The sequence below is a fragment of the Solanum pennellii genome, chromosome 8 (assembly GCF_001406875.1).
Source record: "Solanum pennellii chromosome 8, SPENNV200".
In the NCBI taxonomy this organism is placed as follows: Eukaryota; Viridiplantae; Streptophyta; class Magnoliopsida; order Solanales; family Solanaceae; genus Solanum; species Solanum pennellii.
Genome location: NC_028644.1, coordinates 707973 through 731957, shown reverse-complemented (window position 1 = coordinate 731957; position 23985 = coordinate 707973). Strand labels below are relative to the sequence as shown.

At 31.9% G+C, this 23985-nt stretch overlaps 5 protein-coding genes and 1 pseudogene across 5 annotated transcripts; 3 read left to right on the top strand and 3 right to left on the bottom strand.

Moving 5' to 3' along the window:
- Positions 1-556: 556 nt before the first annotated feature.
- LOC107028292 (aspartic proteinase CDR1-like) lies at positions 557-1882 on the bottom strand. The gene has a single exon (XM_015229320.2). The coding sequence runs from the start codon at positions 1880-1882 to the stop codon at positions 557-559; it is 1326 nt and encodes a 441-aa protein (XP_015084806.2).
- Positions 1883-2702: 820 nt separating this feature from the next.
- Positions 2703-4043, bottom strand: LOC107028263 (aspartic proteinase CDR1-like). Its single transcript, XM_015229297.2, has one exon. It carries the CDS (start codon positions 4041-4043, stop codon positions 2703-2705), a length of 1341 nt encoding a protein of 446 aa, XP_015084783.2.
- Positions 4044-12722: 8679 nt separating this feature from the next.
- On the top strand, positions 12723-14012 carry LOC107028267 (aspartic proteinase CDR1-like). Its single transcript, XM_015229300.2, has one exon. The coding sequence runs from the start codon at positions 12723-12725 to the stop codon at positions 14010-14012; it is 1290 nt and encodes a 429-aa protein (XP_015084786.2).
- A 1830-nt stretch (positions 14013-15842) lies between these two features.
- On the top strand, positions 15843-17225 carry LOC107028270 (aspartic proteinase CDR1-like). Its single transcript, XM_027918808.1, has one exon. The coding sequence runs from the start codon at positions 16351-16353 to the stop codon at positions 17155-17157; it is 807 nt and encodes a 268-aa protein (XP_027774609.1). The 5' UTR covers positions 15843-16350; the 3' UTR covers positions 17158-17225.
- Positions 17226-17769: 544 nt separating this feature from the next.
- LOC107029024 (pectin acetylesterase 8-like) lies at positions 17770-22154 on the bottom strand. The gene is made up of 13 exons (XM_015230309.2): positions 21996-22154; positions 21585-21706; positions 20938-21020; positions 20523-20652; positions 20356-20435; positions 20161-20247; positions 19947-20071; positions 19778-19838; positions 19352-19405; positions 19193-19270; positions 18939-19044; positions 18359-18504; positions 17770-18169 (listed from the first exon to the last, which is right to left on the bottom strand). The coding sequence occupies exons 2-13, from the start codon at positions 21703-21705 to the stop codon at positions 18062-18064; spliced, it is 1179 nt and encodes a 392-aa protein (XP_015085795.1). The 5' UTR covers position 21706; positions 21996-22154; the 3' UTR covers positions 17770-18061.
- On the top strand, positions 20850-20933 carry LOC114078499 (annotated as a pseudogene).
- Positions 22155-23985: the final 1831 nt, after the last annotated feature.

The following is a 23985-nucleotide window of genomic DNA, read 5'->3' as shown; positions in this document are numbered from 1 at the left end:
TATATATATATATATATATATCTTAATGTGACATATATATCACTTATACTATCTCAAAAATGATTTTTAATGGTAATTAATTAATGATAACTTAATTATCATTAAATATATTTTTAGAGACAATTAACACTCTTTGTAAATGTCTCTAAAGTCTATAGCGATATTGAATCTAATAACAATTAACTAATGCAAATTAAGACTTTATCACTCTTTATTAATGTGTATAATTAGTACCATTAAAAGTTTTCTTTGTTCTAATCGTACACCGCGATGCGATTAGAAAAACACACATTTTTTCCATTTAAATAAATATAATATTGCAAATATTATAACTTGTATACTTTATTCATTTTCAATGCAAAGTTATTACAATGATGGAATATACATGTGCAACGCGCGTACACTAAACTAGTTCTATTCAAACCTAGGAACAAAAAAATAAAACATTTGGGGAATTATACCAAAAAAGATGAAATCTCCATTAGTAAGCATCACATAGAAAGTATATAAGACATCAAGAATTGACCAAATAAAATTTGAATTAATGCTAACAATACTAATACTTAGTACAATCTGTAGGTTTAAAGGACACTTTGTTAGCCTTAAGATCATATCCAATTAGAAAATTGGCTTGTGCTAAATTTCCAAATATAGAAATTTGATTTCCTCCTGGCACTATTGTCAAACAAACAATGCCTTCCACCACTTGTGTAAAAATGTTTGAAGTTGACAACTCTAAATCTGCATTTGTAAAATGTGCAACAATCTTTGGAACGTCGATTGTACCATTCTTATTAGACTCATAACACAAACGAAAAGAGCTCGATGGATCGTCCTTCTTAGTAGCATTGATCGAAAGGATTAACATCGATTCCAAATTCAAGTAAAAAGCGTCAGGCACATAGGTTAATGTCGTGCCAGAATCAATTATAATGTTACCTGGATCATCATCACCACCACCAACGGGAAAAGAATTGAATTCCACTGTCTTGTTTCCTATGCTGATACCTTCTAAATTTAGATAATAAAACGTAGATGGTTCCTTTTTAATCAAGGGAGTTGAAACAACGTTAGGACCCGATACAATTGCACAGTTGCCAAAGTGGATGTGACTAGTTGCATTGGAATTATCTAACAATGATTCCAATGGTATTAAACAATAAGAGAATTTCCCTTTGATTTGTTGATGCATTTGGTTGACAATTGAGGCATTGCCACCACCTAAGCCAATGATACCAGAAGTGACATTGGGAAATGTGCCACCATTGTCATGTCCACAACCAAACACAATATTAGGAATTGAAACATTTTGACTAGAAGTAGAAGAAAATGTGAAAGTTTCAATAGAAAGATCACCCATAGTGTGAGATTGATCACCATAACTCACTTCATAATTACATCTACTATTGTTACATAGTAACCCTTGACAAAGTTTATTGTTACAACCAATAGTTTTATAAGAAGAACTCTTCTTGGGATTGAAAATAGGTGTCAATTGTTTGAAACAATTAACACAAGGCTTACATTGTGTCCATGTCAAGTCACTACCAGTATCAGCAATGACAAGAGTGTCTATTGGGGGAGTTCCAATTGAGATTTTCATGAGGTATTCACCTCCATTTGGAATAAGAGTCGATTCGATTGGATTAACATATTTTTTCTTTAAAAAGGAAGCTCGGGAGAATGACCTATATAAGGCATTTTGAAGGCGTTCATATGGAGTGTTTGATGGGTTGTGAAAAAGTGAAAGAGGAGAATCGCGATGGATAAGATCCAGAGTGAAGCTATTAATATTTTTACCACAAGAAATCAAAGAAAAATGAACGAAAAATAGAAGAACTAACATTGGGATAAGAGTGAAAGATTTATTATTAATCTCCATGGCTAGAGAGTTGACAAGGTTTTTGAAAAATAATGAGAAATATTGATGAAACAATGTTTAGTACCATTTTATAGATTAAAAAATTGTATGTCAAGAGACTGATATAGAAATTAATTAATTATAAAACAATATATGTCAAGAGACTAATATAGAAACTAATTAAACAAATGTGTATTAGACTAACATAGAAATTAATTAAAAAAATGTATGTCAAGAGACTGACATAGAAATTAATTAACTATAAAACAATATATGTCAAGAGACTAATATAGAAATTAATTAATTAAACTTTATGTGTATGTCAAGAGACTAACATAGAAATTAATTTTTAAAAAAAATATGCCAAGAGACTAAGTAGAAATCAATTAAGTAAATATAATGAAATAAGAGAGAAGGTGAGATTTTGTTACCATTACTTTGTGAAGTTGAATTTCACTTCACATAAAATCATGTAATTAAGAAAATAATGTCTTATTAGATTCATTCCATATATATACTCTTTTCTTTTTCTTCCATAATTACTATTTTTTAAAAAAACTTTTTTTCGCAACACAACTTTAAAATCATAAACATAGTGATAATTTTACAAACAACCATTCAAATTTGATTTCAAAATACTAATTTACGATATTACATTTACCTTACTGTTGATAATTAATAAAAGACACAATTAATTGATTAGCATAAGATTGAAATGTATAAAAGACACATCAAGAGAATTAATCAACAACACTAATTTGTATTAATACTAATTATAATAACATTGATCAAAAGACCAAACAAGCAAGAAAACTAATACTAGTTAGCAAACACAAATTACTTAGTACTTAGTACAATCTGCTGGCTTAAATGAGATTTTGTTAGCCACAAGATCATATCCAATTAAGAAATTTCCTTGTGCTAAGTTTCCAAATATAGCAATTTCATCTGCAGGTACGATTGTAAGACAAACCAAACCTTCTTCAATTTGTGCAAATGTGCTTGATGGCGATAACTCTAAATCCGCATTTGTAAAATGTGTAATAATCGTTGGAGCATCGATAGTACCATTCTTAGACTCGTAACATAGACGAAAAGTCCCTGATGGATCTTCCTTCCTAGTAGCACTAATCGAATCCACCAATGTTGATTCCAAAGACGAGTAAAAGTCATTAGGTAGAAGAGTCAACGTTGTGCCTGAATCAATTATAATGTTACCTTCCTCACCTCCAGAACTAACCTTAGAAGATTTGAATTTCAACGTCTTATTCCCAATACTAACACCTTCCAAGTTAAGATAGTAGAATGTAGATGGTTCCTTTTTAATCAAGGGAGTTGAAACGACGTCAGGGCCAGATACGATTGCGCTACTCCCAAAATTGATGTGACTTGTAACATTGGAAATTGGTGAAGCTAATGGGAATGAGATTAAACAATAAGAGAATTTCCCATTTATCTCTTTATCTAATTGGTTGATAATTGACACATCACCACCACCTAAACCAATAATACCAGATGTATGATTATTAAATGTTCCACCATTATGATGACCACAACCAAATGCAACATTGGGAATTGCAACATTTTCACTAGAATTAGTAGAAGGAAAAGTGAATTTATCAAAAGCTAGGTCACCAATAGTGTATGATTGATCACCATAACTCATTTGATATTCACAAACATTTCCTTTAACACAAGATGAACTACCTATTGATGTACATTCTTTAGTGTCACACCCCGCGGTTTTATAAGTAGAACTTTTCTTCGAATCAAAAAGAGGTGAGGATTGTTCAAAACAATTTACACAAGGCTCGCATTGCGTCCACGTTAAGTCACTACCCGTATCGGCTATAGCTACAATTTCAACGGGTGGGGTTCCAATTGATAATTTCATGATGTATTCACCAGGAATTGGTGAAATATCTGATCGAATTGTGTTGGGAGTAACAAGGGAACTCTTTTTGAAAAAAGAAGCACGTGAAAATGATCGATGGAAGGCATTTATAAGACGATTTGATTGAGTGATTGACGAGTTATAAAAAGGTGAAAGAGGAGAATCACGATGGATAAGATGAAGAGTGAAGCCATTTTCAACGCGATGATCACTTATTGTTTTGCGACAAGAAACTAAGAGCGTTAAAAAAACAAATGTAGATAAAAAAGTGCTAGATTTAGTATTCATCTTCGTTATTATGAAACTAAAGTTTTTATGAGAGTTTAGTGAAGAAAATTGTATCATTTTATAGGTAAAAATTAACTTAGTGTGAATCATATAAGAATATGTAAAGTTTGAGGTAAATATGGGATTTTGGGGGAACGAATATTAATTAATTTGGAAGAAATATTTTATAAAATAGATATACCAAATACAGAGTAAGTAAATGAAACATTTTTATTTTTATTTTGAAATTATGTTAAATGAAGAGTTTTACTTACCATAAACATGAATGTTATTAAAAGACTATCACTATACGTAAAAAAAAAAAGATTCATTTAATATAATATTTTCCTTTTATCATATCAGCTTCCATTTATTTGTACCCTTATATATACTATGCATTGATTCCAATATATGAAAATGACTTAGTTTACTTAATTTGTCAAATATTAATTTGGTGTATATATATATATATATATATATATATATATATATATATATATAAATAGAATTATAATAAACCACTCTTTTTGAAAAAAATAGCAAAGCGGATATCAAGGTTTAATTGATTTTGAACCATAATTACAATGTGAACATAAATTCAATATCACAATAAAATCAGTTTCATTAAAGGTAAAATATTTTGGAGGTTCTGATCACATCTAAGAAATAAATGTGGAAATAATTTTGCGTATATTTATTTAGTAAATGATTTTAAAAAAATATTATAGACCACGGGTTCATTTTAAGAAAACAAAATAAAATCTTACGAGAAAAAGTTCGGTTACAATCTATAAGAATCTTAGTATCTTAGATGGTTAATTATTATATGAGCTTTTACTTATTCGATTCATATCTTATAATTCGCTCTACCATTTTTTCTGCCACACTTTTGTAGAAAAAAAATCTTCTAATTTTTTAAAGTTATTATAAATGTTAGATAATGATATAATATTTTATAGGTGTGATGGAAAAAAAATGCTTGTAAACATTAACAAATTTTAACAATAAGGATAAAATCTTAATGAATACTATAAAAGAGCAAACAACACAAATCTCATTAGTTTAGAGTTTAATTATGTGTTTTTATTTTAATTTTTGAAGTTGTATTTCGTATTACATTTACTTCGTTAGATACATGTATCTGTTACTCTCAAACACTCAAATATATGTATCTCAGATACATGTTGATACAGTTAGGTGTAAGATAAATTTAAGCCAAACATAAGTCGGGATCACTTATTACCAAATATTTAAGAATTATATCATACGAAAAACGGTAAATTTAGTCTTTTACACATTTGGGCTCGTTTGAAATTGAAAATCCGTTCGTTTGCTCCTCGGAACCAACTCATGTCATTAATAAGGTCATAAGGGAAGTTCATGAAAAAAATCGGCCAAAAAAAAAAGTTGGAATCCTGTATCACCGAAAATTTGCACATGAAAATGGTAAAATTTCAGTTCTTGCCGAATTGGGGCTCGTTTGAACTTGAAAAGCGTCTGTTTGCTCCTCAAGACCAACTCACACCACTAATAAAGTCGTAATGGACGTCCATAAAAAATCTCAGGATCACGTATCACCAAAATTTCATGGACTATAGCACATGAAAAATGATAAATTTGGTCTTTCCCACACTGGCTTGTTGAACTTGAAAATTCGTCCATTTTCCTCTGCGGACCAACTCACATCATTAATAACATCGTAATAAACGTCCACGAATTTAAGCCAAAAACAATTGGTATCACGTATTACCAAAAATCAATGGCCTACAACACACGAAAAATGGTAAATTCGATTTTTTCCGCATCGTTGTCCATTTGAACTTGAAAATGTATATGTTTGCCCCTCAGAACAAATTCACGTCATTAATAAGGTCGTAATGATTGTCCATGAAAAATTTTGTCTAAAAACGAGTCGGGATCACGTATCACCAAAAATTCATGGCCTACCGCATAAGAAAAATGATAAATTCGATCTTTCCTGCATATGTGCTCGTTTGAATGTCACGACCCAAAACCGAGCCGCGACTGGCACCCACACTTACCCTCCTATGTGAGCGAACCAACCAATCTAAACCTTAACATTTCAATTTAATATCAACAGAAAGTAATGCGGAAGACTTAAACTCATTAATAAAAAGACAATTCAATAACTTCTAAAATTCAACATCTATTATTCCCCAAAATCTGGAAGTCATCACCACAAGAACATCTATGATCAAATTACTAAACTAAGAGTATTCTAAGAAGCTAAAATAAACAAAAGCTAGTCCATGCCGGAACTTCAAGGCATCAAGACATGAGGAAGAAGATCCAGTCCAAGCTAGAAGCATTAGCTCACCCTGAAATCCGGTGTAATGAAGACTGGCTAGAGTTGCGGTTGAGTTGAAGACGACGGTACGTTTGCTGCACTCCACAAATAACAAAGAAAACAAATACAAGTAGGGGTCAGTACAAAACACGGGTACTGAGTAGATATCATCGGCCAACTCAAAATAGAAAACAGTATATATCAGATAATATCATAAATCAACTACAATACTCAACGTGTAGCAACAACAAGTTCTATAATCATTAATAAACACCGCCAAGTTCACACATGAGGACTCAAGCCTCAATACCATACTCTTTTGGGAATTAGGTTCATTAGATTGAGTATATTAACATCTTTCAAGATTCTTTATCTTTATTCCTCTTGTGTCGGTACGTGACACTCCGCTCCCCTACTACTATGTGTCGGTACGTGACACTCCGATCCCCTAATTCTACGTGTCGGTTCGTGACACCCGGTCCCCTTAATTCTACGTGTCGGTTCGTGACACCCGATCCCCTAATTCTACGTGTCGGTTCGTGACACCCGATCCCCTAATTCTACGTGTCGGTTCGTGACACCCGGTCCCCCTAATTCTACGTGTCGGTTCGTGACACCCGATCCCCTAATTCTACGTGTCGGTTCGTGACACCCGGTCCCCTAATTCTACGTGTCGGTTCGTGACACCCGATCCCCTAATTCTACGTGTCGGTTCGTGACACCCGGTCCCCTAATTCTACGTGTCGGTTCGTGACACCCGATCCCCTAATTCTACGTGTCGGTTCGTGACACCCGGTCCCCTAATTCTACGTGTCGGTTCGTGACACCCGATCCCCTAATTCTACGTGTCGGTTCGTGACACCCGATCCCCTAATTCTACGTGTCGGTTCGTGACACCCGATCCCCTAATTCTACGTGTCGGTTCGTGACACCCGATCCCCTAATTCTACGTGTCGGTTCGTGACACCCGATCCCCTAATTCTACGTGTCGGTTCGTGACACCCGATCCCCTAATTCTACGTGTCGGTTCGTGACACCCGGTCCCCTAATTCTACGTGTCGGTTCGTGACACCCGCTCCCCTAATTTCATTCTATTAATTCATCAATCCTTCTTTATACCAAGGCATCATCAACCCCATTACTTTAGTTCATCAAGCCTTCTTTTATACCAAGGCATCATCAATCTCATTAACAAAGTAGATTAGGGTTTTTCAAGATTTGGGATTCAATAGCTTCATCATGCTTATTTTATCACAATTATATACAAAATCACATCATGCATGCACACAATTAAGCATATAGAAGGGTTTATAATACTACCCAATACATATCATTCGCTATTAAGAGTTTACTACGAATAGCATAAACCATAACCTACCTCCACCGAAGATTCGTGATCAAGCAAGCAAATTCCCCAAAGTCTTGTTGTCCTCTTCGTTTCTCTCTCTCTCTACTCGTTCTCCCTCTCTTTCTGTTCTTTTTCTTTTTCTTATTCAAACCCTCTTTCTTTTACCCTAATTAGCATATAATTAAGTATAAAGATGGCAATAATATCCCACTAATTAACTCAAGGTTACCTCTTTTAACCCCCAAGTAATTAGACTTATTAACATTAACCCACTAACTTTATAATTAAAGCAGGAATAGTCCAAAACGCCCCTTAAATTACTAACAGAAATCCGACCCAGCCTGGGATTACGCAGCCTGTGACGGCCCGTCGTGCCTGCGACGGTCCGTCCTGCAGGTTCGTCATGGACTCAATTTGTTTAAGGAGTCTGTGACGGCCCGTCGTGCCTACGACGGTCCGTCCTGCACTTCGTCGCCAAGTTCAGAGAGTCGATTTCAGTACCCAAATTTCAGAAGTCTAAGTCTTTTGGAACGAGACACCCTCGACGGCCCGTCGTGCCCATGACGGTCCGTCGTGGGTTCCGTCGACTCACACAGTTTTTCCAGAAATAAAATCTGCTGCTCAAAACGACTAAACAGGTTGTTACATTGAACTTGAAAAAAATGCATCAATTTGTCAATCTAACAACCTAACGCCATCAATAAGGTGGTAACAAACGTCCATAAAAAATTTCACCCAAAACAAGTCGGGATCACGTATCACATAAATCTTTGGAATATAGCAAATGAAAAATGGTAAATTCGATCTTTTCCGCATTGGGGCTCGTTTGAACTTGAAAATTCATTTATTTTCCCCTTGGGACCAACTCAACCAATTTATAAGGTTTTAATGGATGTCTATGAAAATTTTCGGTGAAAAACAAGTTGGGAGCAAGTATTACCCAATGTACTATAGCACACAAAAAATAGTGAATTCGATGTTTTCCGCAAAAAGGCTTTTTGAACTTGAAAATGCATTAGTTTGCCCCACCGGACAACCTCACACCATTAATAATATTCTAACAGATGTCAATGAAAAATTTTGGCCAAAAAAAAGTTAGGATCATGTATCACAAAAAAATTTATGGAGAATAGCACATGAAAGATGGTAAATTCGGTCTTTTCTGCATTGGAGCTCTTTTGAACTTAAAAATGCATTTGTTTACCGCTCAAGACCAACTCATACCATTAATAAGGTCATAACCGACGTCAATAAAAAATTTTGGTCAAAAACAAGTCAAGATCACTTATCACCAAAACTCTATGGACTATAGCACACGAAAAATGGTAAATTCAGTCTTTCCCGCATTGGGGCTCATTTGGACTTGAAAATGCAGTTGTATTCCCCTCTGGACCAACTCTTGTCATCAATTAGGTCGTAGCCGACGTTCATGCAAAAGTTTGGCTAAAAACAAACCGGGATCACGTATCACCAAAAATTCATGTACTATAACGCACAGAAAATGATAAACTTGATCTTTCCGCTTTTGGACTTGTTTGAACTTGAAAATGTGTACATTTTTTCCTTCTAACCAACTCACATCATTTATAAGATCGTAACACATGTCCATGAAAAATTTTGATCAAATGATTCGGGATCACGTATCACAAAAAATCAATGGATAAGCACACGTAAAATTATAAATTCTATCTTTTTTGCATTGGGCTCATTTGAACTTGAAAATGCATATGTTTTTTCCGGGGGAACAACTCAGGCCATTAATAAGGTCATAACGGAAGTTCACGAGAATTTTTGGCCAAAAACAAGTCGAGATCACGTATGACAAAAAATATGTGAAGTAGCACACTAAAATGGTGGTCTTTCTCGTGTTGAGACTCATTTAAATTTGAAAATGCGTCTGTTTACCCTTGCTAACCAACTTATGCAATTAATTATAAGGTCGTAAGATACATCCATGAAAACTTTCGGTCTAAAATTGGGGATCATGTATCACCAAAAATTCATAGACAATAACATATGAACAATGGAAATTTGGTCTTCCCCGCATTGGGGTTCGTTTGAACATGAAAATGCGTTAGTTTTCTCCTCAAGACCAACTCACCTCATTAATAAGGTTGTAAAGGACGTCAATGAAAAAAATCGACCAAAAAAAAGTTGGGATCACGTATAACTAAAAATTCATGGACTATAGCACGCGAAAAATGGTAAATTTGGACTTCTCCCGTTAGAACTCGTTTCAACTTGAAAATGCGTATGTTTGCCCCTCCGAACCAACTCGCGCCATTGAAAAGGTCTAGATGAACATTAATGAAAAATTTCGACCAAAAACAAGTCGGATCACATATTATGAAAATTTAATGAACTATAGCACATGATAAATGGTAAATTCGGTCAAAAACTTAAGTTTTTCAATAAATTTCACATCTTTCTATGTAATTTATTGAGGGTATAAGAGATAAATTTTTTTTGTCTTTTCTTGATATGTAGAAATGAACAAGTAATTAGAAGTAACTAACAAAAAAATAACGAACAAGTAATTAGGGAAAAAGGAGAACTATGTATTATAAATTTATACCAATTAATAGTCAATGATGAGTTTGTACAATTTACTATATAAATCTAATTTTCAGTGATCTTATGGCAGTTTAAGTTGGATAAAGCTTTTCCAAAATTAATGCAAATCATCTATCACGAGTTTCTCAGGTAGAGAAAATTATTTTGTATCATTGTTGATACGTGTGTATATATACACAAACATATGACATGCATAATTATCTATAGTGACATATATATTTCTAAAACCAAAGATAAATAATTTAATGTCCAAAAAATAAATGCATTAGTATTGTCCACAGTGTGAATATGAAAAATAATTTGTGAGAGATATTAAATGAATCAATTTGGAAGTGGCCTCTTAATTATATTCTAGAAATATGTTTCATTTCTAATTACTCTGAACTTGGTGTTTTTAAACATTTCTTCTAAGTTGATTATATACATTCACTTCACCCAAAATCACAAATTTCTCTTGACTTTCCACATTCTAACATGCATTATCACTCTCTTAATTTTACCTATAAAATCATACTAATCACAATCTAATTTTCTTCATCAACTTTCATAAACTCTATATAGTTATGAAGATGAATACTAACAAAATCTCTTAATTGGATATGATCTTGTAGCCAACAAAATCTCATTTCAGCCTACAGATTGTACAAAATACTAGGCTTGTTTTGTTGATTTATTGTCAGTAAATAAATATAAATGTTGTTAGTTCAATACTTAGTAATTGAGATGTTTTGATTTTGTGTTTTCTTAAGCTAAAATACCCTTCAACATACTCATCTATGTGACCTTGAAAAGTTCTTTTTTTGTAAAAGTGAAACTTAAAGAAATTCTACTAGTTTAGGATCTAACTACTTAGAGATATGTAATATTACAAATCATACTAGATTTTGGTGCATTTAGCTATGTGCAGATATGTGTATCTCGAGATACATATTTCTCAAAAAAAAAGAAAATGAATATGCATGAAATTTAAAGAATACTAATAAATAAATCAGAAAGAATTCTTATAGTTACTTGGTAATGAAAATTTTACACTGATGTAGATTAACCTAATGTAGAATGCAAGATGATCACGAACTAATTAAATGAAAGTAAGGGAATATAAATAATGTTGTGTGAGTGTCTTTGATAGACTCTTCATTACCCCACTTATCTTACAATCAAAATTCAAGGTCATTAGACTCTTCGTTATCCACATTTAATTAGTACATGAATATATGATTGCATTAAGAACTTGTTTGAACCATAAATTTGATTATATAACTATTCTTAATATTTAATTAATTAAATGGATTTTAATATTTAGTTTATTTCAGGGGTAAGATAAGGGCAAAATCGTAATCCATTTTGATGTTAGGAGCTTTTCACTTATTATTATTACTAGTTCTGGGAATGTGCCTTGCACGTTTGATCTCTGTTACTATTATAATTTATATAGGGCCAAGATATGAAATTTCTCGACATTGTCTGACGTACTCCTATATGTCTTTTTGTGCATATAAATTAAACGTTTTTTAGTGTTTACTTTTTGCCTAGAACTTAAATATCAACATTTTTTTGGTGAATGATGAGCAACTTGTAAGGCTTGAACTAAGCCCCAAGGCTGAAATTTCTTGGGATATAAATACTCCAACAATCATTAAAAATAAAAAAAAATGAATGAAGGATACAAACCAATAAGAAAAATAGTGATCAATAAAAAAATATTACAAGAACTATTAGATTATGTGTTTCTCCAACAACCATGAAAATAAAAAATAAACGAAGGCACAAATCAATAAGAAAAATAGTGACCAATAAAAAATACTCCTTACAAAAGAACTATTAGATGATGAAAACAAAGTGTGGTGGATTAATATTTCTTATTCAATTTATAAAGGAAGAAATTAAGTACATAAAAGTTTTGTGCATGAATGTGTTTAATGGTAGAAGCTAAAAAGTTTTAACAATCAAATTCATTAAGAAATGGAAAATTATAAGTTAGTAACATCTAATCATGTATTTGGTCTACTCTAATTGTCATTATTGATTTAATTTTAAAAATTAGTAAAAGATTTTTTAATTTAATGAATTGGTGAAGGCCATTTTCGTAATCTAACTTTAAACTTAAAATCTTCTCACTTATAATAATAATAATAATAATAATAATAATAATAATAATAATAATAATTATTATTATTATTATTATTATTATGGAATGTAAATATAAGGAGTATATATGACATGGTCTAATCAAATCTAATATATCCATGTATTTTATGGAAAGTGAAAGACAACTTTACAAAATGTCCCACTTTATACTTAGTATTTGATAATTAATGGTAACAAAATCTCAATTTCTCCCCAATTGTTACATTTTCTTTAATTGATAAGACTTGGACATTACTATTTGCTACCTATAAAATGGTACTAAACATTGTCTCCTCTTCATCATTTTACAACCATGGAGATCAATACTAAAGCTTTTACTCTTATGTTGGCTCTTTTATCCTTCTTTCATCTTTCTATAGTTTCTGGTCGTAAAAGTATAAATGGCTTCACTCTAGATCTTATACATCGCGATTCTCCTCTTTCACCTTATCATGATCCATCAAAAACACCATTTGAACGCCTTCAAAAGGCCTTCCATCGATCATTCTCCCGTGCTTCCTTTTTGGGGAGGAAAAGTGTCGATTCAATCCAATCGACTCTTACACCAAACAAAGGTGAATTCCTCATGAAAATAGCAATTGGTACTCCCCCAATAGACACTTTTGTCAATGCTGACACTGGTAGTGACTTGACATGGACACAATGTGAGCCTTGTTATAATTGTTTCAAACAATTGACACCTATTTTCGATCCCAAGAATAGCTCATCTTATAAAACAATTGGTTGTCACAATAAACTTTGTCAAGGGTTACTATGTGACAATAATACATGTAATTATGAAGTGCGTTATGGTGATCGATCCCACACTATGGGTGATCTTTCTATTGAAACTTTCACATTTGCTTCTACTTCTAGTCAAAATGTTTCAATTCCTAACATTGTGTTTGGTTGTGGACATAACAATGGTGGCACATTTAGCAATGCCACTTCTGGTATCTTTGGCTTAGGTGGTGGCAATGTATCAATTGTCAACCAAATGCATAATGAAATCAAAGGGAAGTTCTCTTATTGTTTGATCCCATTGGAATTATTGTTTGGTAGTTCCAATGCAACTAGTCACATCAACTTTGGTGACAATGCTGTCGTGTCTGGTCCTGACGTCATTTCAACTCCCGTCTATAAAAAGGAAACACCTACATTCTACTATCTAAATTTGAAAGGTGTCAGCATTGGAAACAAGACGTTGGGATTCATATCTTCTCCGAGTTCTCATCCTGAATATGATCGAGGCAACATTATAATTGATTCAGGCACAACGTTAACTTATGTGCCTGATGAATTTTACTCGAATTTGGAATCGTTGTTGATCCGTTCGATCAATGGTACTAGGAAGCATGGTACTTATATGGGACTTGATTTGTGTTATGAGTCTAGTGAGAATGGTACTATTGATGTTCCAAAGATTGTTGCACATTTTACAAATGCAGATTTAGAGTTGTCAACTTCAAACATTTTTACACAAGTGGAGGAAGGTATAGTTTGTTTGACAATAGTGCCAGGAGGATACCCAATTTCTATACTAGGAAATTTGGCACAAGCCAATTTTCTAATTGGATATGATCTTAAGGCCAACAAACTGTCCTTTAAACCTACAGATTGCACCAAGTACTAATGTTTTTTTTAAAGTAGTTGTTCAAATTTTATTGATCAATTCTTGATTTCTTATATTTACTTACATTTGATGCAATAGAGATTGTATTTTTATTGTGTATTCAATGAAGGAAAATGAAATCAAGAAGTGACCTTTACAAAATCTCAAGATTATAAAAAAAAAATTAATTTTGAAAATCGCTCCATTTTGAGCGACTTGTTTAATTTTATTTTTTTTTAAAAAAAATAAATTTAACAAATTGCTGTTATAGCAGCAATTTTACTTTTTTCGACGGATAAAATCGCTACATCGTGAGCGATTTTACCGTTTTGATTAAAAAAATCAATTTATCCTTTTGAAATTTTTAACATTTTTTTTTACCCTTTTGACTCCGCACTCCATAATTTGCCAGCAAATCAATTTTCTCCTCCATCAAAAAATATAATGTTGATTGATTGTGTACACAACAATCAATGATGTGAACAAACAAAACCAAAAAAACAAGACAAAAATGGGAGCTTACCGGTCACTAGATAGTCTCTTTTGTTTTCCTGATCGGTGTGAATAGGGTGTCAAATGAATAGGTTGGGTTGAAACATAATGGATTGAATAGAAATCGAGTTGGGTCTTCACTCACCAAGTTCACTTTGGGCTCAAATAGGCTAAAAAATGGGTTGGGTCTTGACCCGCCCATTTTGCCCGATTAATCTCAATAACTTAACATATTGATAATTAACTTCTATAATCACAATTTAAATTTTTGCTCAAGAATTTTTTGTTAAAAAAGTAACAAATTGATAGATAAATCCTAAAAAATATTAAATCGATAATAATTCATACCTTCAATATAGGAACATACCTTAATAAAAAAAAATTGAAACGGGTTGAAATTGGAGATTGAATTGGGCTCAATTGAGAATTCTCTTCAAATGAGTTAAGCTTGAATGGGTTGAGATTAAACACAATTCAAATTATTTTGAGTCAAACCCTTAAAATTCTGGACGAGTTACATATGTTTAGGTTCATTTTTGACACTCCTAGACGTAAATGTCAAGAAGTACTGTTAGGTTTCTTTTCTCTCTTTAATTTTCTTTTCTAAAATAATTTTGTATAAAACCTACTTACTTATATTAAATAAATACAAGCCAAAAGGTATAAGGTATTTGAAAATTTACGAATTTGTCCCATTAACTATTCATATATATTAATTATTTAATAAGTATCATCAACTAAGCAGACGTAGTTATCGAATAATTCAAAACCTCCATTAAAAATTCTAAGAGAAGAGTCAAAGTGGTCCTATTGCTCAAAACGACTTAACAGGTCGTTACAATCTTAAATAATGTCTCCCTTGATTTTTGTTTGTCCATGTTTGATCCTTTATTTTCAAGATCATATTTCTATTATGTATCTCTGTCTCATTCCACCATAAACCTTTGTTAGGATAGTGATTAATGAAATCGATTAAAAATATAACGTCTCAAAATTTAATTTCAGCAGAGATCCCAATTATTTATAATTTTAAACCCCACGAATCGACATTTTTTTTGTAATGTCTAATATATCCATGTATTTTATGTAAACGGAAAGTCAACTTTACAAAATGTCCCACTTCATACTCTAGTATTTGATAATTAATGGTGACAAAATCTCACTTCCTCCCCTATTACATTTTTTTCTAATTAATTAGACTTGGACATACAATTTGCTACCTATAATTAATGATAAGAAAATCTCACTTTCTCCCCTATTAAATTTTTATTAATTAATTAGACTTGGACATACAATTTTGCTACATATAAAATGGTACTTAACATTGTCTCCTCTTCATCATTTTTCAACCATGGAAATTAATACTAAATCTTTCACTCTTATGTTGGTTCTTTTATCGTTCTTTCATCTTTCTATAGTTTCTGGTCGTAAAAGTATAAATGGCTTCACTCTAGATTTTATACATCGTGATTCTCCTCTTTCACCACATAACGATCCATCAAACACTCCATCTGAACGTCTTCAAAAGGCCTTCCATCGGTCATTCTCTCGGGCTTCCTTTTTTCGAGGGAAAGGTTTTCAATCAATTCAATCGACTCTTACACCAAACGAAGGTGAATTCCTCATGAAAATATCCATTGGTGCAACCCCAATAGACTTTTTTGTCATTGGTGACACTGGTAGTGACTTGACATGGACACAATGTGAGCCTTGTCTTAATTGTTTCAAACAATTGACACCTATTTTCAATCCCAAGAATAGCTCATCTTATAAAACTATTGGTTGTCACAATAAACTTTGTCAAAAGTCAAGATGTAACAATAATACATGTAATTATGTAGTGATTTAAGGTGACCTATCTCATACTATGGGTGATCTTTCAATTGAAACTTTCACATTTGCTTCTACTTCTAGTCAAAATGTTTCAATTCCTAACATTGTGTTTGGTTGTGGACATAACAATGGTGGCACATTTAGCAATGCCACTTCTGGTATCTTTGGCTTAGGTGGTGGCAATGTATCAATTGTCAACCAAATGCATAATGAAATCAAAGGGAAGTTCTCTTATTGTTTGATCCCATTGGAATTATTGTTTGGTAGTTCCAATGCAACTAGTCACATCAACTTTGGTGACAATGCTGTCGTGTCTGGTCCTGACGTCATTTCAACTCCCGTCTATAAAAAGGAAACACCTACATTCTACTATCTAAATTTGAAAGGTGTCAGCATTGGAAACAAGACGTTGGGATTCATATCTTCTCCGAGTTCTCATCCTGAATATGATCGAGGCAACATTATAATTGATTCAGGCACAACGTTAACTTATGTGCCTGATGAATTTTACTCGAATTTGGAATCGTTGTTGATGCTTTCGATCAATGCTACTAGGAAGGATGATCCCTTTAGGAGACTTGATTTGTGTTATGAGTCTAATGAGAATGGTACTATTGATGTTCCAAAGATTGTTGCACATTTTACAAATGCAGATTTAGAGTTGTCAACTTCAAACATTTTTACAAAAGTGGTGGAAGGCATTGTTTGTTTGACAATTGTGCCAGGAGGAACAAATCAAATTTCTATACTTGGAAATTTGGCACAAGCCAATTTTCTAATTGGATATGATCTTAAGGCCAACAAATTGTCCTTTAAGCCTACAGATTGCACTAAGCACTAATGTGTTTTTTTAGTAGTTGATTAAATTTTATTGATCAATTCTTGATTTCTTATATTTACTTGCATTTGATGCTTACCAATAGAGATTAATATTTTTATTGTGTATTCAATGAAGGAAAATGAAATCAAGAAGTGACATTTACAAAATCTCAAGATTATAATCTGAATTACTTATTCCACCTTCTATCTTAAATAATGTCTCCATCTATTTTTGTTTGTCCATGTTTGATCCTTTATTTTCAACATCATATTTCTATTATGTATCTCCGTTTTATTCCACCATAACCCTACCTTTGTTAGGATATTGATCAATGAAATCGGTTAAAAATATGACGTCTCATAGTTCAATTTCAACAAAGACGAAAAACAATAGATGAAGAAATATCTTCCCACCTATCCTAGCTTTGGTAGAAAAGTGACGTGTCGCTTGTGGGAGGTAGAGATATTCCGTGAAATTAGTCTAGCTCCACACAATTAAGGTCCATCCTAGATCTTTCATATTTAATTTAACTTCATATATCTTTGTTTGCTCAAAGCAGATATGAAACAAAGGATACAAGTATTCAGTTAGCTTCGAAGATTAGTCAAATTGACACTCTATAAACGAAAATTGTGACATAAATAGAGGCAATTAGATTATAACAAGATACATAATATTAACCTCAAACAAAATGATACATAATATTAACCTCAAACAAAATGATACATAATAGTTTCTCTATGGGGAAAACAAAACACACAATTTTATGCAGAGTTGGCTTTCCCTTATTGTGGTACATATTTGATACACTTCTTCAATTCCATATTTTTCTTTTCCTCCCTTACACAAAATTTGCAAGTCTTGTGTGTATTGATAAACTTCTCCATCAATCATCTATGTTATCCGTATCAAACGGAAGAGCATTCTATTCAAAATTTCTGTTCTTGCAAGTTTTGTTACAGGGGTAAGGACAATCGATCTCTTGGAATCGTTTTCTTTCATAATACCAATCTCCGACTGCTTTGGCAATCGTCTGTAAGAACACAATTTTTTGGAAGTGTCAATAACGGAATGACATAATTTTGTGTACGCTAAACAACAAGAACAACATAACCGGTATATTCCCACAAGTGAAGTCTCAGAAGGGTGGAATGTATGCAGACCTTAACCCTATGTATAATGAATGTAATTTTGAAATAGTTTTGAGTTCATGATTGCGTACCGTGCCAGATAATACTGGTGAGTCGTCCCTCAGCCATGTCTCTTGTGTTCCGGTTTGACAATGTGCGTAACAAGAATTGATGTAATACCCTCGCGTTGAGGAAGGGCCGAGTGAGTTCAATGCTTTCAAGAACTCTGACCTAAAAGCTGAGAAAATTACACCATGTATTAGATACAGTGTAAAAAACACCTTCTAAATGTAAATATTACATATAATTTAGCGTCTTCACGCTTACTATAACTAGTTATTTTTAGTTTAAAAGTGTTAGCCCACAAAGGACAGGCTGATTCGATATTGTTGTTTACTATAATCTTGTCGAGGTTGTTTTCCTTTACCGATATTGAAGCGTGTAATCATCTCATCCAAAAGCTTGAGAGCTATGGGATCGGATCTCGTTGCACTCATTATTAAAATGAATTCTCACTTGCGTGTTAAATAATAAAAGTATGTTTTCTCCACTAATAACTTCGTTTTTTAGATGAAATGATCATACACTTCAATAACCAACATATACGTATCTATAGATTAACGATGTATTCCGAGTGAATGAAGGAACAACAAAGGGCTCAAGAGTCTTAACCTTGCATAGTTTGGAGTTGAGCCGACGAGCATTTCAATATATCAAGCTTGCAGTTGCGCCAAGTTCCATGAGGATCAGCAACACCAGGAGCCAAAATGTTCTTTATCTGAAAATTTTAAGAACAAAGTATAACCAAAAATCAACGATTTTAAAGGGCCAAAACGTCTTCATATATAGTTTATCCATATATAAAATAAATTCCGAGATAACAAAGACTAAATTCTAATGCAGCGGAAAGTCAGACATGAACTGACCTGCCAGGAATCATACGCTGCATTTACTAGGAAAAGTGGTGTCTGGATTTGTTGCGCAACGTTTTGTGGGAAAAAACACTGCAACATAGCGGTGTTTTAGCATTAAGACGATGCATCAAATAAAGGAAAGATATATTTCGTGAAAGTAACTTATCTTACCAATCCCGGTTTCAGTCTTGAGGTACACGATTGAGGCAAATTCTTCGCAGAACCCTGAATCAAGGATAATGTAACACACTTAGTACGAGTAAAATCGAATCTATAGAACTTCCTTAGTGACTTTACACGAAATTTTATAGAGTTCATTTTAGGTCTGAACATCAATTTTAGTATGAAAGAACATTACAACCAACAGATTACGTGATAAGAGAATTACTCTCACAGAGTTTTGAGGACGGAAGAAAGATTTTTGAAACTAATGGACTAAAAAAACAAGTCATTTGTGACTATAAATCATTTCACTGAAGGTAAAACGAGAAGTCTAAAGTTTAACTTGTTACTAAATATAGAAATATGTCATTCTTTTCGAGACTAACTAAAAAGGGAAAGAGTGTCGGAGGGAGTATATAGGTTAACGAAGCATACATGTGTGTTAACAACTTCACTGTAAAACTTTTCAATATGAGAGGTACCAGAAATAGTTTGCCTGCAACAAGAGAATCAAAAACATATACTAAGTAGCAGCTCGAAGATCTAAATTTCTCGCGAATTGTGAGAGTTGGCCACGATTAAAATACCAAACACGAACACTTACGTGTTGATAAAGAAACCAGCATCTGAGAGACATTTTACTTTAGCACCCGATGGAAGGAGACCTTTAAATCTGTCACAATGTAGAATTGCAGCCAAACTACCAGCTGAACATCCCGCAAGAATAGCCTACGATTAGAAAAGAAAACGATGAGTCACAACATGCATATATATAATCGTCTGCAATAATATGTAACCAATTGATGCATCTATCGTACATTCTGAGCGTTCTTCATTCCTTTAGCCAAGAAATCATCCATAACAGCTGAAAAAATCCTGGCTCCTCTGTAGAATACTTTTGTTCTCTATCACGATTCAACATGTCCATTAACAATCAATTATATAACGATACTAACACAACTCATTGCTTATATCAAATCAATAATTGTATAGTGTTTTAACATTAGAATTACCGGATCGGCTGCTGCAACATCACCAGTAAAGGATGATCCATCACAATATCTAATTCTAATTCTGTTCCAATTGTAAAAGTCTACAATTTCCAAAACACAATCAATCAGAATAATGTTTGAAAGGCGTTAAAACGATGTATAATACGAACAAGGGTGAAAAGCTCTACCAGGATTAAACTTAGCCTTGTTGCTTAAAATTCCTGAGAAAGACACTGTCTTTACCATTAGTTTAGATGATCCCAATCGTGTTTTTGTACGTTCAAGACAAGTGGTGGCATTATTGCACCATGCTCCTCCCTGAAGTCATCGGATGAATTCAAATGCAAATTCATGTAAGCAGTCCAAAATAATTGTTCGTAAATCACCAGCAAAAGTTCAGTCTAGTTTTTGATAACGGGGTGTACACGACAGCTTATGCATATCTCGACTATCTTAGTTCAAGAATTTGAAGGGGAAAGGCTAACGATTGGACTGAAATAAGACTAAGAACCACGGAGATGATTGGAACAATACAGAGAAGATTAACATGGCCCCTGACAAAGATGATACGAACAAATCGAGAAATGATCCAATGAGACAAACCTCAAGTTGGATAAACCAATTGTTAACTCCAGCTCCAAATCCTTTATCAAAATGATATGCTGGTGGACTTCCATCCAAACATACTGCAAAAACACAACATTGACATAAAAAATAAATCAACACATTTTCACATTGTTGAATCTTGTTTTTCACATAAACATACGTAACGTTCGAATCAAAGTCAGGGGCTATACCAAATCCGTGACTTCTATATTGGATCCAGGAGCGGAACTACAGTTCAACTTACAAGTTCGAGTTCACTTTACCCTTAACCAAGCATATGTGTATAACTAATACTATCTATGTCTCAATTTATGTGACTTACTTTTCTTTTTAGTCAGAGTTAGAAAGAATGACACATTCACATTTCTATATTAAGTAACAATTTAACTCTAAAATGTCTATTTTACCCTTAATGAAATGACTTACACGGGTATACCCACGCAAATTTCTATTATTCATTTTAGACCACAAGTTTTAAAAATCTTCCAATCCTTTTTTAAACTCAGTGACGAATCAAACTACCTCACATACAATGGGGCGGAGGAGTACATCTAAAACACACTAAGCTACCTTTTCTAGAATCTAGAACTCGTAAACTCAAAATCTTAGCTCCGCCTCTAATAGAAAAAAAAGGAAATTCTTACCAGCTCCTTTAGCTACTGCACTTTGTAGATAAGTAATATCAACTGGATGTCCTTCACAAATTAAAACAATTAGCAAAGTAAATATTGCACGTAGCAATAGTTGCATTGTCCCCTTTACCATCCTGCATATATTAATTTTATAAATTATGTAAACAAAATAATATAAATAACCAAAAAAAAAAATTCCTAAAAACTTCAGTGAACTCAAGAAAAGAAAAACATATCATTTTTAGAAAGATTTAATACTATTTATATTACAAATTTAGCAAAAAAATCTCTTTTTACACCATTAATGTTACTACTTTCTTCTTTTTTTTTCCAATTAAAACATATGATACAGAAAATGTAAAGAATAATCAAACAAACCTATTTCAGAACCAACAAAAGTAAAAATTACTAAAAATTAATTACCTGGAATAGCAAAGATTTGAGGAAGAAAAAGAAAATCTGAAAATTAATTATTTTTGTTGAAATCTGCAGTATAATAAATACAGCTGGTGTGTATTATTATTTTTGGACAAAATAAAGAGGAGTCCCAAAAGCAAATGGTGGATGAGACTAGTGAGAAAGAAGCATATATTTATAGTACTAAAAAAGAAAAAGTTATATACTTTCTCCGTAATTTATTTCTTTTGATTTGATATGAAATTTTAAAATTATAAAAAAAAATTAAATTTCTGATTTTTAAATTAAAAATATGTTATTAAAATCATTTTAATTTTGTGAAATACGTAAAATTGAAATATTATTAAAAAAAGACATTTTATCAAAAATTGGATAAATAAATTAAAATGAGGGAGTATTTTTATTTATATATAATGACTTCATAAGTTCTTTTCCCTATTAATGTAATTTAATGTCATAAATTAATTTTCATGTTGACTTAATTTTGTAACATTTAACGGTTTTTTTTTATTTCATATTAGAGTTCAGTATTTATATTTGAGACTAATTAAATTTAAATTCGTGTAAAAAAGTTTTATATTGAAAATAAAGCACGGGTTAACAGAGGGCAAAGCGACTCTTTATTTAGGGAGACTCAATTAAAATTTCTAAATAAAGATCGAATAAAATTTTATTATTCTATTACAATCCCGTCGTAATATTTAACAGTTACTAAGTTGTACTATTCTTGAAGAATTCTTATGAAAACTTATCCAAAAATATTGTCTGTTAAAGATTTTCAAAAGATATATTTTGAAAGCTTCTTTAAAAACTTCCTTTAGTAAAGTAGTTTTAAATTCAAAACATTTAATATATTTTCTCTAAAAAAAATGAATATGCTATATGATTTTTAAAAAATCATCCCTAGAAATTCTTTAAATAATTGAACAATGATCAATCTAATATATATCATGCAGATTCACAAAAAATCAATAATTTTTTGTTCAAATCACCAAATTGTATATATTAAGACATTACCTGTATATTTATAAATATTTTATTGCGAAACTATTTATTATTCCATATTAAATTTAAATTATTATAAAAAATCATAAATTTTATAATCTTAAATTTATCACTCGCCGAAAAAAATATACACACTAACAATATGTTAAACTTTAAGTATAAAGAGTATATCAAGAAAAATAATTCAATTCACAAAAACTCACTAATCCAAAAAAATAATAATAATAACTCCAATCTTAATTAACATGCTTTTTACTCATTTTTTTAATGTTGTATTGTAGAATAAGAATCTTTTCAGTTTTCTCTTTATTTATTTTTTTATGAAGAATAAAGTAGGCTTTTTTTAATATGTCAGAATAAAGAAAGAAATTAAATTATTGAAAAGGAAAAAAAAAGGAAGCTGCCGACACATATTCATTTGTTTTAACACATTTTCTTCGAAGGTGGTTTAATTATGTACTTTTTGTTTAAGAAAAAATAATGTTGTTAATTTCGAGGAATTAAGAGCTTTTGGCCAATTATAAATAGAATAAAAGAAAATATTTTTATATATAAATAGAGATTTCTTATATAAAAATATTATTAAACTTAAAAAAGGTTTGTAAGTGGCTTAAAAAATTAATTTTACTTATTATTTAATATGTTTTGATTATCATATTATTTTGTTACTGTTATTGATATCTCTAAACTTACGTGTTTTCTCTTTTTAAACTACTTTAAATGTTGTTGTAAATTAATATTGATATTATTTTTTTTATTTTCAAAAATATGGATAAGATCTATATAAGCATTAGGGCTGTTCAAAACCGAATCGAAACCGATAAACCGAATCGATAAAAAATTTATTAGTTTATAGTTTGGGGTTATTGGTTTAGTGGTTTTGATAACGGTTTTGATTTTTTTTGTTATCGGGTTATCGGTTCTTAACGGTTTGAAGTTTTTCCTTAACTGGTTAACCGATAACCCGATACTAACTTAAATAATTATATTT